The following is a 20,093-nucleotide window of genomic DNA, read 5'->3' as shown; positions in this document are numbered from 1 at the left end:
ATACTGGACGCATTACATCAGTCTATCTTACGATAGATTTAATAGATTAATTGGTTATAAAATGTAAGAAAATAGTGCATAGTTATTGTAGCAATTACAAAGTGTAAGGGGACAAGAATCCAAAACACAAAAACATTCAATGTTTGTCAGTTACAGCAACATATAACAGAAAAACAGCCAATTTTCACATTTCAGAAACTGGAGCCAGCGAATTTTCAACTACTGCTTTTGATAAAAGCAGCTGTTTACTCACCGATACTGGAGTCCCTCCTGAACACATCCCTGTCAAAGATGTAGAAGGAGAGGTGCCTGAAGCTGCGTGGGATCTCACAGTAGAAGTCCTCCCCATAGAACGGACTGGAAGCGAGAGGAGACACAAGGCAAACTGTGATAAGACGCTCCCCTCATCTGATGGAACGTGTTTTCCCACAAACACAAATGTTGTTTTACATATTTAGTTGTCAAAACATGACAAGTAGGTAACTTACGAAAAAAAAAGGGGGAGGTTAAGTCAGGAAAACAAAATCCCCTATCGAAATGAAGTTGCTAGGACTTCAGGATCTCTAAATGATCACCCACTACCTCGTAATTACAAGAAAAAATTTCATAACAATGAAAAACTATTATAGCTACTTTTCTCATTATTATAAAATCTTGGAATTATGAGATTAGAAGTTAAGGTGTGCATTTTTTTTTCACTTCTTTCTTTAAAATCCTTTGTGAAACACGGTATTGTAGATTGGGTTTATTCTGCAATACTTCATGAGCACTGGGAGCCACATTAACTAAAAGCAGGACGTAATGAAACCAAAGGGCTATGAAGTCATTTCTTGATTAAAAAAAAAATTCCAATCAATACTTGTGTTCTTCCTTGAAAGTCCACCCAGCCAGTTAGAGTGTGATAATTAAATGTGAATAACAATCAGTTGTGTGATCGGCCTGTTGTTCGTGTTCTCTCACTGATCGATTGGTTAATCTGTGAACTATTCCTGACTCTGTCACATTTTTCAGAGTTGTCTGACCGGGTGTGTTGTGGTTGTTAAAATATTTGAGATGTGAGTTTGCTTTCACATTCATGCAAACATCACAGACAAAATTCTTTCATCATTCTTGCTGAAAGATGACTGATTTTGTTGATTGATCACTCAGGCAGACATAAAGACTTCATGTATCTAAAGACTTGCCAGAATCATGTGGAATCATGTGGACAGCTTGTTTGCCTTCAACAACAGGCCTGTTTGTGACCACTGGCTAGAAGGTCCGCCAAGTGCCGCACTCTGCCTTACCTACACGATGACCATATAAATCACCGCAATGAGAATCTCGTGAGCTGAGCCCTCGGGGCTGTTGCTACCAATGACTGACTTCTTCTGTCATTCAGTAGATGAAAAACTGCATTTACAAACAACTCCACAAACCAAGGATGTTTTAATAAATGTATTTCAGTTTTGTGCAGTAACAAGCTCCTCATCAACCGAGTCAAACAAAAAAATGCAAAAGCTCTAAGATGGAAGGGAATCACAATCTATTGAGCCAATCCTGTGATAATGCTGTGATAAAATACGAAAGATCTGCTGAGAATCCGAGAGAAAAAAAGCTACATATTTTTTATGTTTTGGTTAAATCTTAAATTTGAGTTACATTTACACTATGTCCTTTATCCAATCTTACAGCTGTAGAATGTAACTAAGGATATTTAGTTAAGTACTATCAGCTACTTATGTGCAAATTTGAGGCATTTGTGTCTTTACTCAAGTATTTTGACAGCAGTCTGAAAACAGTCTGGGCCTATTTGTAACTATTACACCACTTCTCACCTGGTCAATACAATTTTCAATCTTCCAATGCAAAAAGGCAGGGAGTTACATCAAAAAAAGTTTTACATATTTACACCATATCAACCTTGAGTTTAGATTTTGCCTTTCATGATTGCAGATTTCCGCATATACACACTGAAAGGATGAGAAACAAAAAGGGGCAGATGTAGAAAAACAGTGGAGGGGCCCTCAGCATACCAAAGTGACTTCTCGATGATCTTGGTCCTGAAGACCTCCTCTTGGTCCAGGTTGACAGTGCAGTAACAGTCCCTCATCCTGTTTGGCCCCGGGTACGGAGGGATGTTTTTTGCTTCTCCTGCACAAAGAAAAAGCAGGAAGGCGAGAGTGAGCAGTTAGGAAAGCTGTTGTAAGCAAAAACAATGTGTTTACTCAGGCACACTACTATAAGAGATTACTTATTTAAAAACACTGAAAGCAGACAAATTGTTTGTGTGTGTCGGTGGGGGTGTGGGGTGGGGACTTGGGCTAAGCTCAGGGTGTACCTTTAACACACCCTTTCTTTATCAGTACATCAGCAAGTCCAACAGCAGGTATATAACGACCTTACATCGGCCAGGGTGACACTGGGTACACAAACATCAAGCCGTGCCCTCGGAAACACATGCAAAAATGTGTGTGTGTGTGTTGTCAGATCTGTGAATGAAAGAATCTGAGTGGAACATTTCCTGAATTCTGCTGAAGCTCAATCTGCTCATCAAATGTGTGACAGACAGCACTCCCTTTCACAAGAATGTGGTCCAACCACCCACTGAAAAACACACACACAAACATACACAAACCACAAAGGTGGTGCTCCGGTCCCACAGGAGCAATATATTCTCTTTTACTAAGACGTGGATCCATGTTCGTCCTCGTTAGCTAGTACCCTGTTCCTCATTGTGTGTTTTTCTTGTCTCTGGGACCCACAGGACTGTGTGGTCTACAGTTACACATGTGTTAACCCAACGTTGTCATTGTTTGCTCCACCAACACTCCATTATCTGCACGGGAATCTGATGCAGCCATTCAGTAGTCAAGCTGAGCTATGGTAAATCTTGTGATGTTATTTCTGGCCTTAAATGAGTAACTTCTTCACAATGAAAACATGAGTCAGTGGGTGGGTGCTGCTGCAAACCGACACTTTCTGTTTAAAATTTGATTTTCTTCCAAAGTGGCTCCACATATTTTTGGTTTCAGCCACATAAAAATGAAAATGATTGATCTACTTTTGACTAATCTTTCTTAAACTGTTTCATTTTAAGGATTTTAGAGTTAAAATGTCCAACAATTCACAAGAAAAAGAGATTCAGGTTAAAGCTACTTTTGACTTTTCTCAAAAATTTGAGTAATGTATAGTAAAATATTTTGTAAGTCTTGTATTTATCTTGGAACCCACACTCCACCTTGTGACCCGATACCCTAGAAAAACTGAGAAATGTAGTAAAAATCTACAATATGTGTAGCTTTTTTTTTTTGCTCCTTTAGTTAGGACTGTAAACGCATAAAAGATAAGTATTCAAAACAAAGAAAAAGTTTCTAATGCTGCACTAAGACGCTACTTTATGGCACAGCACATTTTTGTTATACACACTACAGTGTTTCGCACCCTGCAGCCGACTCTGGAGGGGGGAAGGGGAGACTTGACATTTGACACTGAATAACCAGCTGTAAAACACACACAAAAAACCAAAAAACAGAGAGCCACCTTCAGATTACGGAAGCCATTTTTTTTTGTCTGTCAATATATCCGCACACGAATGTAGCAGTACTATTTGTCTTTTCATTTAATTTGCACTCTCAACGCCAAATCAAATTAATTCTATGAATAGAAAACACTACTAAACATCCATCCAGTTCTGACAGTTTTTGTTTAGAATTTCTAAGGGACTATATCTTCTCACAGAACCAGTTTAATACCTTAGAAGGAAGAGTTGGTGTTTTGCAACAATGAAAATGCATCCTGTGCCATCACTGCGAGGAGGTGTGTACTCACATTAGTCATGAAGCATTCACTAACATGCAATTACACTGTTAAGATAAAACTTGTGATTTATTTACACACTCTCAGGTTTGTTCTGCAGACATGAGACCAGTCAGTTAAGCAAAATTTGAGATTTACGTTTTGTTTTTTTTTGACAACAAATACCATGAAAAGAGTTGTTTTCTCTGTAGCCTGGTACAGGCCATAGGGTTCCAGTGTAGTCCAGAAAAAATCAATGAGCCACACTATTTCACTCAGTGACATGTTCCTTCACTGTCTACAACATCGGCATTAGTGCCCTAGATGTGTATTAATCCACAGCTGAAAATAGTCCAAAAACTAATGCAATATTTACTCCTGTCTGAGTAATATTTGCTTGTTGACAATAAAGAAGTAAAAAATGCCACACTTATCCTTTAAGATTCCCCTGCTCTTCAACACAATGTGCTGTTGTTCCTACAAAGTCTTTTTTATTATTATTTCAAGCTGCAGAGACAAATGGCCAGTTACTAAAGAGGAGCAATCTGGTATCTCTACCTGTAGCAGACAAATATAAAGCCACGCTGAGACAAACAAAGGTGATTAAGTGCCCTCTGTGGGGTTTGTAATAACACACCGTGTTATGACTGCTTCTCTGGAGGCTGATTCATACACCGTGTGGATTATAACACAACAATTCATAATAGCAACACTCATTCACAAATTAAAAAGACACCTGAGCTGTAAAACGTGGAGCACGCGCCACTGCTTCAATGTGTTTTTACATACTGTCAGTGTTTATGTGTGAGAGCAGGGCGATGACGCAAGTCTCTCTTATCTCTGTCTCTATCCCTTTACTTGCCACTGTTATTAGATCTCCCGCCCGTCGACGCTTCTCTCCCATTTATTCCCCAACATTTATTTCATCTCCCTCCTGTAATCCCTCCTCATTCATCCTGCACTCCTGGAATCCCTCCAATCTCTGTTTTTCACCCACTCTCATTCATGACCTGTTGAGGCCCCTTGATTGGATTTCACCATCCAGGTCATCCTAGTAACCAAAACATCATGGGATTTCACCAGCTCCCACAGCTCTGTGTGTGAGTGTCTGTCTGTGTGTGTTTAATGACTCAACTTGTAACATAAAAACAAATCTCTGTGCCAAAATCGGGGCTACCGGAGGGTGGAAAACATCTACAAAAAAGGATATGACTGCATGATTTGTATTAAGTTTATGTTCATACTTTAAGACATCTACATAAATCACATACACACTTCAAGGACTGTTCCAGTGGTTTAGCAGTTTTACTCCAGTGTATTTTTTTCCCCCATAACCCCGAAACACTTCTCCAAACCTTCTTAGACTGATGAGTACATTTTCTGCATTTTTCAAGCAGCCAGAGGTTTCAGATCAAGGTAATGAAAATCAGCTTACAGACACTTGACACTTGTGTATCCATCATATCTATCTTCAATCTTTTTTAGCTGATGTCCTGGAGACTAGAGGTTGTGTCTGTTTTCCTGAGGTGATATTACTGGCTAAATTTATCTTGTCAATGATACATATAGTTGTCGGATATATAAATTAACAGATTAAAAAAAAAAGAAAAAAAAGGAAAAAGAAAAGAAAGTACTGCAGTTTTTGATGAAAAGTCAGGTTTGAAATTTCACATCATTGTTGATGCAAGAAGCCGCAAAATTCACATCATAAACAAACTCCATGTCTACCTACAGTGTTTCAACTTCGAAGCTTGTGTATGCTGATTTTTATGCTGCACTTAACTGAAGCAGGTGATGGCCTGAAAGATGCATATCTGCATATCTGTCATGTCAGACTAAAATGCTCAATATTGCTTAGAAAATGGTCATCACTCATTAAAAAAAATGCAGTCTGTTGTTATTTAGCTGAAAGATGTAAAAACACCAGTAACATCCCTCATCAGCCCAGTCATTACCACAGTTACAGAAACAGGGGTGGCATCTTACAGCTTCCTGTTAAGGGGAGAAGGAAGTGCTGGACAGTTGTCTTATATTTCTGGATGAATTGATAAGAAGCAGCCACTGGAGAGTTTAAGGGAAGTTTACAACAAATGAGGGTGGAGTATACAAGCTACAGTTTTGCATATTTGTGTGTTCATGTCTGAAAGAGACTGAGTTTGTTGCAAAAGAAAGGATAAGCCTCTCCAGTAACCTGCCATTCAACACTTTAGATTAAAGACTTTATTATAAAAACCTGAGTGTGTAATCCTCTGTCTCAGCCTGCTTATCCTGGTCCATGAGTTGCTGTTTTCTCTTTTCCTTTTTGTCTGAATCCCCTTTTTTGCTTTTCATCAATGTAGTTCTCGTCTTGCACAGTCGCTTTTTTAAAATTAGCTTTAACCTGATTTCACTTTCCTCTGTTTCTGGCCGCTTCTCTTTTTTTTCCATCTCTCCCTCTTTTACGTTCTCCAGAGGGGTGAGTTTTCTCTCCTTGAGATTCAAAACAAGCAGAAAATAAACAACAGCAGCAGAAGCTTTCTCTTTTCATCAAGCATCACTGCAGCTGCCCTTGGAGAATATCTTGCCCTAGTATCTGAGCAAAACAACACAGTGCAAAGCCCCTCTTGGCACGTGTGTGTGCGAGTGTGCACGCAAGAAAACATGGGGGCGGTGAGCAGAAATGCAGCGAAATAATGATGACAGGAACACCCCAAAGAGGGCGAGAGTGAACGTGGGGCAGACCGACACATCAAAAAAGCTCGACTACCCACCTCACTCCTTCAGAGGAAAGTGAAGAAAGGGAGGCGAGAACAGCAGAAAAGAGGAAGCACAAGTGATTGAAACAACGTAATGGACGCAGTGGACGTGCAGCTTTGTTCCCCTTCCTCCTCTGTTGTCTAGTTTCAGTCGGCCACACTCCACAATCACTGCTCGAATCTTCTCTGACATGAACACATTCAAGGATACGCAGGCATGAATGCTTTCAGTGGCTACATGCTCGACTAGCAGGCCTGCAAAACAGAGGCTTTAAGGAAAGAAATGCAAGCAGTGTACTCAATCAAGGGTGAGAGAGAAGGAAGACTGCAGAAAGGGAGAGAGAGAGAGAGAGAGAGAGAGAGAGAGAGAGAGAGAGAGAGAGAGAGAGAGAGAGAGAGAGACGTCAGCCAGATAGAAAACTGGAGAGTGGTTAGCTTTGGAGAAAGCTACAACAGGAAATGAGATGAGGAGAAAGGAATTTCAACTGGATCCAAGATGTAGTTTAAAAGCAGCGAACAACCCAGTTACCCCTGAGAGTGTGTGTCAGTGTGTGTGTGTGTGTGTGTGAGGCAGAGAGAGAGAGAGAGACACCGTGAGAAAGGAAAGAAGGAGTGAAACTTGTACAGCACAATATATTATCCTACTGTTAATGCTCAATTTGTGATGTTTTGAAGTAGAGAGTTGAAACAAGAACCGAAACAAAACTGTAAGTCATTACTGTTCTTTCTGAAAACGACTAAACATAAAAACATTACACCCACACACATACGCACACGCACACACACACACACACACACACACACACACACACACACACACACACACACACACACACAGAAGTGGCTTTGATATATTTCTCTTGAAATATTTCTTTATAAAAGTTTCTCCTATGATAATGCACTTTCATAACACTGGGGGACTTGTGAAAGGCAGATTAACACAAGAATGGATAAAATCAATGAAGCAGGCAATGTGACATCCTGACTTTTAGTTCCCCCCTATGGGTCTGGATCCTTGTCTTCTTAAAATGTGATTTGATGGTGTCTTCTGTTTGACCCAACCTGCCTGATTAACACTCAAATGTTTCAAACTCAGACCGAAATCGGAGCTGGGCTGTGAGGAAATTTTGCTGTAATGGCCACAGTCAGAACTGCAGGTCATGTGACATCCAGTGGCTCAAAAAGACCTGATGTAAGTCTGTTGTACAGTGTTATGGCATCTGATAAACCTTTAAACGCATTAATCTGTTTCTCAGACTGGACTTTCTGGATCATATTTCATGTCTCACTGGTACCAACAAATACCGGCCTATTTTCAGTCTGAAGCCTGGTTATTGCTCGTGCTATATGTGGGCCCAAATATGCTGAATCCTGCCTCAAAAAAGTTTTCTGCTCATTGTCCTGGTTGAGTGACGCTCATTGAAATGAATGGGACACCATCCTGTCTCCAGCTCTCTTAATACCTCAGTGCTCTACACTCCAAGTTTGGAGCCCTAGCTTTCCATTAAAAATCTGAGGATCAAAACTTGAAGCTGTCCTCCCCATTACAAGTACAGTTGAGTGCCCCTTGAAAGTTCATTAAAATCTCTAAATAATTAGTTCAATAACAATATGAAAATGTGCAAAAGAAATCAAATGATTGTATTTGTGCATTAAATGCAATAATCCAAAGTGACATGACATATAACAAACACAAAACAAAGGACACTCTTCAGTTGAAGCAAAACATGTTGGGAATGAATAATCTACACATTCCCTGTCAGTCAGAGTCGATACTTCTCTGGTTTAACAGCTGGTCTGGTATATTAGTTGGTCACAGCAGCAGTATCCACTGCTGACTGTACCAACCTAACGCTTTTCAAGCACTGCTTGTCCAAAATTGTCCACCAGGAATAATAACCCTACACTGAAACCAGCCGAGCAGCTGAAGTTTCCACACAACCACAACAGTTGCTGGAGCAGCATGAGGAGGAACAGCGTGGAAAAAAAAAAAGGGAGTTTACAGTTAAAGGCTGGCTGAGCTGCACACCACAGTCTCTGTGATAAACCAGTGTTCAGTTACTGATCAAACTCACTCTCTGTCCAGTGCAGCCTAGAGCTAATGTTCACACAGATTTTTATGTCTCAATGGAAAACTTCAGTAAAACTAAAATACACAACCACACACATATACACAGGCATATGAAATGAAGCTACACTGTAAAGGGAACAATCAGCTTTACTATGTAAGTTGCTCACATGTTAGAAGTGAACATACCAAAAAACCTGGTTATGTTCATTCGGGATGTGAGAGTAATCTCTGAAACCAGAGCAGTGTCACGGTGAAGTGTAGTTAGAAGTACGAGGAGAGAGCTGGTTTCTCAACTTTCTATGGCCTGTGCGCCCTGGTCAGGACACAGTTTAACCTCAACACTCCCTCCAGCCTTTTTATCTATTTACATAATTCCCAGAATACTCTGTTTATTTTTGGACTTCTAGAAAAAAACAATTAAAGATGTACAAATTAGGTCAGCTCTCCCCTCTTTTTTGCTGCTACACACACTCACTAACAGGCATAGCATACACAATGGTGAACAGATATGATATCTTTTGCAAGCACAGGAAAGGGAGAGTGAGTCGGGTGCAAGTCCCTGCAATGTGGTAAGCTGACATTGCTAGTGTTGCCAGAGGAGAGTAACACTGTTGCAAAACCTGATTTAATCAACATGTGTGGAGCCATTTGCTGCAGACACGACGTTTTGAACCATTTTCAGTAGAAGTAATTTTGCTTTTTCACAATACAGAAATAATCTAAACTGCTTCTGACACTTCTTGACACTTGAATTTCTCACTTTGCTGTGCAACAAAGTGTTTGTTTTCATGCGTCTGTCATTGTCAGCAGGTAGAGGTCATCCCAGGGAGGGATCGAGTCAACTTCTCCCACGGGGCACGTGAAGGACATCCTGAAGGAGCGGCATTCTGGGTGAGCTCTCCAGCCCTTTATTTACTCCTGCTGACCCTGTATGCTGGCCTACGGCGATACTTCCCCACTATTCCTAGTACTGTGTTCTCATGGAGGGCACATTGCTGAGCGCACGAAGAGCTGCTGTACCCAACCCGGATTATTCCACCAGCCTAAAGCTGCATGGACCGGAACACACTATGCATCTAAACAGTCAACACGCATGTTTACAGCAAACTACTTCCCAGACAGCTGGACTTCTAGGACAAAATGGAGAAATTATAAATATAAAAAAATCTATATACACACACACACACACGCACGCACACACACACACACACACACACACACACACACACACTTCTACACAACTTCTTATCAACATAGTGTAATCAAAGCCTCATATCAAGCTTGTTATTCTTCTTAACAAACGAAATGGAACCTGAACCCTTCACCTAAATGAGAGCAGTGGTCCTCCACACAAACGAAGCATTTCTAAAACATTCCACCCCCTCCCTCTCCCCGTCACTCCATGTCTCCTATTCAGTCTGGACAGGAGGAAGTTTGGGAACCTCTGTTGGCCAGCTGTCAGGGGAAGGAGAGGCGGGTGGGGGGGGGGGGGGGGGGGGTTCTGTCACTACAAACCAACTTTTTTCCTCCCAGGCTCACCCTGGCCTGAGTCATCCAGCCTGATCTGACTGAATTCAGCCGCCCACTCCTGTTTCCTGAACCCCCAACACTTTACCTCCTCTACACAATATGTAATCTAGTGTTTCTTTCACTGTGGTCCACTCAGCGTTGAACACTATTCCCACTATGTCCAAAATTACACTTGTATTGTTACAGCAGGGTGCTGCGCCTACACAATAAAGCCTCAGCAGTGTACCTTGAGTAGCTTATGAGGAGAACTGATGCCAGATGGTGCCATGTTTAGTGGAGCTCTACTGCCATGTTTAGTGAAGCTCTACTCCCATGCCAATCCATTAACTCCTTGGCCACATCACCTGGTACGAGGGACAGGCTGAACTCCGGAAGGGTCTAAACCTTTCACTTGGGATTTAAAAGCAAATTGTAAATATACAGAGAGAACACTGCTGCAGCAAAGTCTTATTGTTTGCAGATGCACCAACAATAACATTTTTTTTTATTTCATTGTGCCACAGACCTATCTGGTTTGCCATCTAGAATAAAAAGCACACTTCCTTTAACCCCAGAAAGTTTCCCCTTTTATGTTCCCATAAGTAGCTTTAAAGGTTCAGTAAAATAATATTTTTATATTAACACAGAATAGAAACAACTATATTTAATGTGAGTTTGTCACTGTGTTATCACCTAGCTCTGCAGTTCCCCCTCAGCTCTATGGAGCTTTTTAGCAGCTTTAAGCTGAACTGATGCTGTGTATCTGTCACATGTATAAACTGGCATTTGTATATAGCACTGTGCACTGCCACAAAGTGGCCATAGATGAGTTATTTAGTATTTTAAATCATGCATAGGTTACATTCATATTTGCTAGTTTGAGGTATTTTTCTTCACTGACTTTGTTGGCACATTGTGTTTGTCAAGGCACTAAACCAGCGGAATAGTGTGAAATGCAAAATAATGTGACAAATGTGCAAACCAGAAGGTCGCGCACGTGATTAAGCATCCTCATCTGTGTGAGATATAAACAAAACAGGGGCCCAGTTAGAAAAACATTGCTCCATAGTGCTCGTGGTGGTTAAAAACTCTGCAGGGTAGCTTTAAGTTTGAGCAGAGTTTGGCTGCACAGAATAATCTTCTAGGGTTATAGTAGATAGATGTTAGATAGATGATAGATAGATAGAAATTTATCTTTATGGATCCCTCCGAAGGTCTGAGCAGTAAATATTCAGATGTGTTTATCACAACGCTGATCTACCCAGACCAAACCATGTTTCTAGCAGTGACAGAGAAGTCAAATGCACATATGTTGTTGTTAATTAGTGCAAAGTCCCAACTCCAGCTGTGCCACTGAGAAGTCCCCGTCTCTCTGAGCGCTGACAGACGAAGCACAGCCTGCTTCTGTATGTGAGACACCACCTCTGTCCCTCACTCTGTGTCTCACTACATCTGCTTTGTATTAGCTTGTTGCCATGCAGGAAAAAACACAATTCTTTTGTAGTTTATTCCAGCCAATCAGGAAGTGAATTGGGGGTAGTTTCCTGTTTCCTGTGTTCCCCAGACAGTACGGACTCGGGCCCAGTAGCCCCGTTTGATTTCCGAAATTCACGTGTTTCTCCAGGAAACTGAGAAGAGTCATCACCTGGCAGAGAATAACAATAATAACCTTTCTCTCTCTCTGTCTGCGACAAATATACGGCAGATTTTCAGCTCTGAGTCATGCCAAAGGACAAGACTTGGATGAAAACAATGTGATGCAAGGGTTACATAGACAGAGCACCATGGGAATCAGACTGACAGCGAGTATAGCTGCTGCTAGGTAACTACACAGAGTAAACTTGACTGTCGTCACTGTATGACATTACAGAAGAAAAAGGACTGAGGAAACTCTGAGTATGGGCTTGGAAGTGACTCCAACATAAATGTCCATGAACAGCAGTAAACTGTAAATAACAAGTCACAGCATACTGAAAGAGCTTGTAAACTTTTTATCTTACACTTTACTAGTGGAGGAATGTAAAAAAAGTACATTTGCTCATGATCTGTGCTTATGTAAAAATTTCAGGTACTTGTACTTATCTTGAGTATTTTGTCTTGATTGGCACTTCCCCTAGGTGTGATTGACAAGTCTGTATCCTAAGGAAGAAGGAGTAGATTTTAGAAAATCTCCACTCCTACATGTACACACTCAGTCCAGCGGTCATGGTGCATACGGATCTCTTCTTTGTAGAAGTTGGCGTCTTAAACAACTTGGGGAACAGGTAGTAGTCTAAGGGCACTAAATCAGGTGAATACAGCTGGTGCTGGAGAAGACATCAATGTAGTAGGTCCCTGTATCAGTGTAACCAATTTCCAAGTAACCCACCAGCAACAGTCCTTTTCTATCCCAGAAAACGGAGGCAATCACAGACCCCACCGGGACTCTGGGTGTTTCCACTGGTTTGAAGTTTCATTCATGGCAATGAACAGCTGGAGAAATCTCTCAGGATCCGCCTCAAACACGGCAAGATTGTCCCTTGACATGTGCCGAACATGTGTTCTCATCAGGCCCAAGGCTTCATCACCCAGCAAACTGACACCTCGGTTATTTGGAGTTTGTTGTGGATAAGTGCATGGACACATTCCTGGGAGATACCCAGCTCCGTGGCAATGTACAGCTGTTATTTGTCAATCTGTCAAGATCATGTCATGGATCTTGTCAATGGTCTCTTTTGTGGTGACAGTGACTGGCCTTCCGGCTATATAGGTCATCTCCTTTTACCTTAGGCCATAAACTTATCAATCGCTTCTTGTACTATACTATATTTCAAAGGCAAGTTGTATGTTTTAATTTCCAGCTGTAAGTTACTAGTTACAACTGTTGCATGACGATTAGTTTCTCCAAGTCCAGGGTCACATCTTCAAGCGTCTTGTTTTGTCAAACCAGCAGTTCAAAACCCAAAGATATTCAATTACAATAATCTAAAACAAAGACAAGCTAAAAATCATCATATTTGAGAGGGTGAAATACCTATGTGTTGGCATTTCTTCTTAAAAAATATGATTGATCCTGATAATGATTAATTTTGTGTTTAGAAACACTAAAATGCTATTTACACCTTAATGTATTAGTACTAAATGAGCCCTGCATAATGTGACTGTATATAATACTTTTTTTTTTTTACTTTCAATACTATTTTGGTGATGATACGTCTACTTATAACAAGGTGTTTTACAGTGTGGTAATTGTACTTTGAGTCAGTAAAGGACATGAGTACAGCTGAAATTTAAGAAAGACTGTTTCTAGGAAAGACGTTTGTGACCGAAAGAGGTCCTCCAGTCTTTCAGTTTTCATTCACAGGAACTCAATGCTGCTGGATGACTGAACATTCATTCAGAAAGTGCAGCAAAACTAATGAGGCCTTTGTGATTTAAATATTACGACTCTCCCTGGAGTTACAGTTCGGAGCATATTATCTCACTGGGGCTGGACTATTTGATTAACTCAGCTCAAAGTGGTTCTCTCTCCAGCTGTTTTCCAGGGACTGTGCAGCCAATTTAAAGCAGGTAAGGAGCTGAAAAACACAGCCTAACTTTGTTTATCAGTTCAACTGAGAAAAAAAAAAGGGCCCTGGAGTGTTTCTGTCTAATGACGGCTGGCATCGCTACACAGCCCCACAGCTTGTATGTGTGTTTGTTGTCATTTTTTTTTCCTCTGCTCATCCCTTCTGTCGCATGTTTGGAGTCAAAACAAACCAAACAGCCCAGCCAGGATGAAATGGGTGCCAGATGTCAGTGAAAAAGAAAGGAGACAGCCCCACATGTCCCATAATGACCCGAGATATCAGTTAGAGCACACAGAGGAAATGATTGTTTGCTTTCATTGTTTTGATATTAAAAAGGCAAAGAAAAGAAAAAAAGTGAACATATTCATGACCAGACGGCTGCATTTTAGACTCCCTCCCCTAATGAAATGAACACTATACTGTTTACTAGAAACAGTTTCGAGTAGCCAACTGACAGAAGATTAATCAACCTCAGTTTTGATAAACAATTTATCACTTACATCACTATAAATTTAATATCTTTGGATTTTTGACTGTTGGCTGGATAAAACAAACATTTCATATACAAAATGAAAGACTAATCAGGAAAATAACCTTCAGACTAAACAATAATGAAAATAATCATTAGTTGTAATCCTTACTTTAATTTTGTATGTGGCAAGAGTGTCTGTGTTGCTCAAAAGTAAGCTTACAGTCACTTTCTTTTTCTGTTCTATGTTATGTGATCATTCTTTCCTGTATTATTATCATTATTAACATTATTCACTGCATCCCATCAGATACCTGTGGTTTTGTACAGCAGTATTGAGTTTCCATTATGTAATTACTACACTTTTACTTATGACCGGGGAAATTAATTGCTTGTACAGGCATGATCATTTCTGAATTGAACTGGGGGGGGAAAAAAACAACTCTCCACTAAAACCTATATTGCAAACTGTACTCAGACTCCTCAAGGTTCCATTCACAAGATATGCATGCACCACATGCCTCCCACAAACCATGGGCACCCACTGGAGACCAGCTAGATATCTAAATATAGAAATCTAGGCTAACAATCAATAGCTAGACAGTCAAGCATAAAGCTGCTTGGAAGGGGGGAGGACCGAGAGAGAAGGGGGGGGGGGGGGGGGGGGGGGGGGGGGGTGCGATAACGCACGGTTGGCTGCAGCTAAGGTGTAATCAAGATTTATTTGATCTGAAGTGTACAGAAAACGCATCTGGATATTTGCAGCTGTGGAGCCTTTATGTCGCACAGTCTGCTAAATATCACCCAGCCCGCTCAGACTGATTCAAGTCTCCGTATGTAGACCTCTAACACGCATGATTTGGATCCTAGCGCCTAACGCTGCCAAATTCCCATAATTTCTCACAATACTGTAACATCTCTCTATTTCTTCCTTTTACGTTTTCAGTTTCGGAGTTTGCGGTTTACAGTCCGTGCCCTAGAGGCAAGCGTGTGATTTGAATTACAATAACAGGCAGAACAAGACAGATCTGGGTCCCTCCAGTCTCCAGCTCTCACTGCCTGCCTGCTTGGCCCGTTAATATGGAGCCATCCATTCAGGCGCTCAGACTGGGGGTAGGGATTTTTCTTCTTACCTATTTTTATTTTAACGCTCTGGAAGACCCGGAGACCTTCTTCTTCTACCGCCATTTCACCGTGGCTCTTTCCCTTTTGACGACTAAATAAAGACAGTCCTCCACGGTGGTCGGTTCTGGCCTCTCCAGCTCACGGATATTCCAGGGGTTTTGCACATCTATGCGCTCCGGACAGCGATCATACTCCGGCCCGACCACTGCCGCTGCTGGCTGCTTAAGAACAAGCGAACAGCTTCGGTTTCAGTCCCGCAGCAGCAGCAGCAGCAGCAGCAGCGCTCTTGGAGGTGTGGCTCCACACAACACCGCCCACACGAATATGGAGGATGATCAGTGCCGAGCAAAGAACAAGGAGAGAAAGTGCTCATTGAGGAAGCCCAAGTTATGGCCACTGTCCAAACCAGATAATCTGAATCTAATTGTACAATAATAATCACAATACTAATTAGAATAAGAATTGAGGTTAAGTTAAACACAAATCACAAACTGCCTATGAAAATCCAGGCTTAATTGATTTGCACTCTTTTTTTTTTTCAACCTGTTACAGTATACTGTACAGCTCTGCACTGCAAACCACCTGTGAGAAACTGTAATGCAGAAATTTATGTGTTTTGGTTTTATGACACCCCCTGGTTTTGCATTACTTCCATGAAGGCCTTATTTCGATGCAGAAAATCAAATCTTGCATAAAGCAGTAACATCACGCCAGACAGTGCCCTGTTCAGATAATATCAAAACAAGCAAGATCTGGACATAATGTTGTTTAGATTATGAATAGGATCTTCACATGTTTCTCATGAGTTACTACTGTGCAAAAAATACCAAGCTTTGTTATAGTTCTGATGCAACTGATATGTTATCTGAATGAGTGTAACCTGATTTTATTTGAGTCTCTGTAAAAACGTAGATGTCTTGTACTTTACATGTCATTTTCTGGGAATAAGACTTTATAATGTTAATGTTGATGGGCCAGAGTCATTTTTAAGTGGAAAATAATGTTTCTGCATTTGCTCATGTCTACCACTTATGTCAGTCATTGGAGACAAAATGATTTTTCTTTCTCTTTTGTTTTTTCATATGAGCATCACTACTGTGTAAAAGAATTACGGCTAGTATTCCTGTTTCTTTAAAAAAACATCCTCAGGTCAGGATGTCATGTGGAGTATCAAAGGGCCACACAGTAAGTATAGTTATGAGACATGTTGCACTTGAATTGTGAACTGAAGGTGATTCTCCTCACTTGGAGCAATATGCTTATAGATAGACAGAGATACTTTATAGAGATACTTTATTAATCCCCGTGGGGAAATTCGTTTGTAGCAGCAGTCACAAGGAGACAATAAATACACTCTATAAAGGAAAAATAGATTTGGAAAAGAAATACAATATATACAGGAGGGGGTCTTATATACACATACATACACACACACATAGCAGCAGACAATTGTACATACATAAATATATATATATATACACACATACATACATACATACATATATATATATATATATATATATATATATATATATATATACAATATATACACACATACAATATACATATAACATATATATACAGTTAATGTAACTGAGATTTATAGCGCACCCTAGATGATGCATTATTATAAGCAACTTCACGTTTTGGCAGTAGCTACCAAGTCATCAAAGCTCCAAGTACCATCCAGTGATGGAATATTTGATGATAAATCTCATTAAAATAGCAGCAATAGTGTTGTAGGCGACACTGTTTTTGCACTTCCTGCTCATCTCTGGCATCAGTGACTCCACATACATGGGTGACAAAGCTCCTGCACCTTCTTGGCATTATTCACCTCTCATAATTTGGTTGGCTAGACTCTGAATTGACAAGAACTGACTCATAATGTTGAATGATTTTTAGAACTATAAGCGAAGAACTGTAAGCGCTAGCGAAGCTGGGTCACCACACTTCTGTACATCAGCATTTATTTGTACCCCACACCCTCTCTGAGAACTGACAATGCATCATCTGTGTCTGTTCAGTGAGTGTAAGGCTTACTTCCCTATGGGCCCCACATGCAGCAGAGTGGGCCTGCCTCCACTGGATCTCCCTGATGGTTTCCTACAAATAGATGGCAGGTACCAAAAGATACCAAACAACTCTGTACTGTTATTTCTGTGGTGGGTGCAAATGATCTATTCCTATTCTCATGATCATGATGAGTTTTACAGGTTGTAAACTGCCAAGGATTAGCCTTACTCTCACTTCAGCTACTGTGTGAACACTGCCAAGCTCAGGACATAGAGTATAATAATGTGCTTGATTATCTGTAAGTGCAGTACAATGACATTTTGGGCTTTCACAACAGACATACTTGGCCTCTGGGTTGTTGACCATGTTTCACGTAGCAGCAAAATTTGGGTTGAGTCTCTGGGTTCTTTTGCAGTACAGTAACAGAAAAATGAGACAAACACCGAATGCTTGTAACTTTAAAAGATGATTTATTTGGTCACCTGAAACACCACCAAAAACCCTAATCAAAATATATTAATGACGGACAAAACAAGGAGCTGACGGAAACACAACCTCCATCGCAAAGGTAATTATAGAGCTAAAAGAGAAATGTTCTTAAAGGCAGTGACTAAACAAGACAGCAATAACCTGGAAAGAATAAGTGGTCCCTATTTTCCTGTTGACACTGACCTTGGGCCAAATTTAACAGATGGAAGAATGGACAAGGTACCTGCTTGCCCAATGGGAGGGATGTCTGGACAGGAGTTAAGATCCATTCAGGTGAAAGGCGCAGGGTCATCGCCAGCCCACACTTGAGCCTATTGAGCCACACCTCTGAGATCACTATGACCACATTCCTCAAAATAGCCCGACTCTGCTCTGGAACACTCTACAAACCCAGCTGGCCAAGCCCAACCCAGCCGAGATGTGGGACTTAAAGAACAGTTGGACAGCCTCTCTCTACTAAGAATGATAGTAAGCTGCAGTATTTCTGCTGCCAGCCAAAGTGTTGGGATTAGCTGTGACTCCTTTAGAACAGCTCTAAATCTAATTAGGCTATGTGTCTCATCGCTCCCTTTACCCCGTCAGACCTTCCTCAACAAGAGAAATCACAGTCTCCACACATCAACAACCCTAGCATGCACCACAGCTAACTGAATGCAGTAAAGGGAAGTAACTAAGTACTTTTACTCAGGCACAGCAATTTGGAAACTCACAGGCTACTTGAGTATTTCCATTTTACGTAACTTATGCTACTACTACAACTACATTTCAGAGGAAAATTTCACTCCACAGCACAATTTGAGAGCTTTGGTTTCTAGTGACTTTTCAGATTCAGAACATCTGTGGTTGAAAGTGACTAACTACATTTACTGAATACTGAGGTATTTATACTTAGTCTATAGTCCATGTTTTGCCAACCTGACTGACTGAATGTGCATATTGTGCCGTGTGTGCATATCAGTGGTGCAGTTTGACTATCTCCTCTCTTCTAAAACTCTGTGGTTATTTTCCTAGATAATAACCATGGTATTACCCATATTGTATAAATAACCTTTCAAGGCAAGTTTATTTTGATGAAAAGCTTTGCGATTTCATTGGGGAAACAGAAATAATGTGGCTTCTTTGTATTTGCCACATCCTGTCAGCCGCATGTTTGTGCTGCTCGTGGCAAGACCGGAGAGCACTTTGGGCTGTAACTTCATTTCAAGTTGACTTCGCCCAGCAGGTAAATTGAGAACTCTCTCCTTGACTGTAACTTTGCGTGCGCAGATGTAACACCAGTCAAATCACCATAATATAAGACTACAATGCAAGAGTCAAGGGTTGCCACTATCATGACACACCAACCAAAGTGGTATCATATCTGCAAGCAAAAACAGCAGGGGGAGAGTACAGTTTTGTGGCTGTATGCGCAACATCACATAGGGAAATAAAGCTGTAAAGATGTTTAAGACATGCATTTATTTCAGTTTAGCTAAAGTGGCTACGCCCTGTGGTAGACCACAAGCCTGTGTATGTAACTCTGTGTGTGTGTGTGTGTGCGTGTGCGTGCGTGCGTGTGTGTGTGTGTGTGTGCGTGTGTGAGTGTGTATGTTGATGGTTTAAAACACAGAAACTGAGAAGACACTCATAGTGTGAAAGTCTAATGTACTCAAGCAAAAAAAAAAAAAAAGAACTTAAGAAAGGTATTAAAACATGTGTCCTGTAAGCATGGCCTCAAACATTGTCTGTGCAAGTATGTGCATATGTCTTTATGTGTCTAAGTGACAATGCAGAGCCACTGACAGAAAGAGGAAGAAAAGCCAGATGCTGATTGTAAGCAGATTAGTGAATGGATGCTCACTGTTGTATTATTACGCACAAGCCAGCCAGCCTAGCAGGGCTTGAGGGCGTTGGCACACTTAAAATAACTGTACGCTTACAACTAACCCTCCCTACTGTGGCTTGTGCTTCTTTTTTTTCCCCCAATGCAAGCACACACTGTGATATAAAGTGTACATATGAGAATGGATAATATGTTAGAGGCAGACAGAATATTAAGTTGAACAGATGGTGAATGACATGTGCAAAGTTAATCCTGGTATTATGGACAAGACAAATAAAAAAAAAAATGAGTATAGCATGAATCAAATCTTAGAAGAATGCATGTGAATTGTTCCATGGAAAAGATACAACAACATGCAACTTCAATGCAAAGTCTCTGAGTACCATTAACACATCCAGGTCACATTAGCAGGACCTCCGTGTTGATCAGATTTGTTATTTTTGGTGTGATTGTTTCCATGTCCTCCACAGTTCTATACACTGCATCTGTAGAAAATAAAAACACAAAAAACAGAAACCATGCTGAAGGCTGG

The 20,093-nt window shown here is 40.8% G+C and overlaps 1 protein-coding gene across 2 annotated transcripts in view; it reads right to left on the bottom strand.

The window, feature by feature from the left end:
- The window catches only part of rasa3 (RAS p21 protein activator 3), a 37,830-nt gene extending 22,376 nt beyond the window's left edge, over positions 1-15,454 (bottom strand). Inside the window, exons 1-3 of one of the 2 annotated variants that reach the window (XM_041029681.1) lie at positions 15,243-15,454; positions 2,016-2,133; positions 254-357 (exon numbers count right to left, since the gene is read on the bottom strand). In XM_041029681.1, coding sequence (XP_040885615.1) covers positions 254-357; positions 2,016-2,133; positions 15,243-15,297 — 277 coding nt within the window. In that variant the 5' untranslated portion in view covers positions 15,298-15,454. Of the gene's footprint in view, positions 1-253; positions 358-2,015; positions 2,134-10,339; positions 11,019-15,242 lie in introns of those variants that run through there. The other variant, XM_041029762.1, reaches the window with a different exon arrangement.
- Positions 15,455-20,093: the final 4,639 nt, after the last annotated feature.

This window comes from Toxotes jaculatrix, chromosome 1 (assembly GCF_017976425.1).
Source record: "Toxotes jaculatrix isolate fToxJac2 chromosome 1, fToxJac2.pri, whole genome shotgun sequence".
In the NCBI taxonomy this organism is placed as follows: domain Eukaryota; kingdom Metazoa; phylum Chordata; class Actinopteri; family Toxotidae; genus Toxotes; species Toxotes jaculatrix.
Note: the sequence above shows the minus strand (reverse complement) of the source record. Positions and strands in the feature narration are given on the sequence as shown.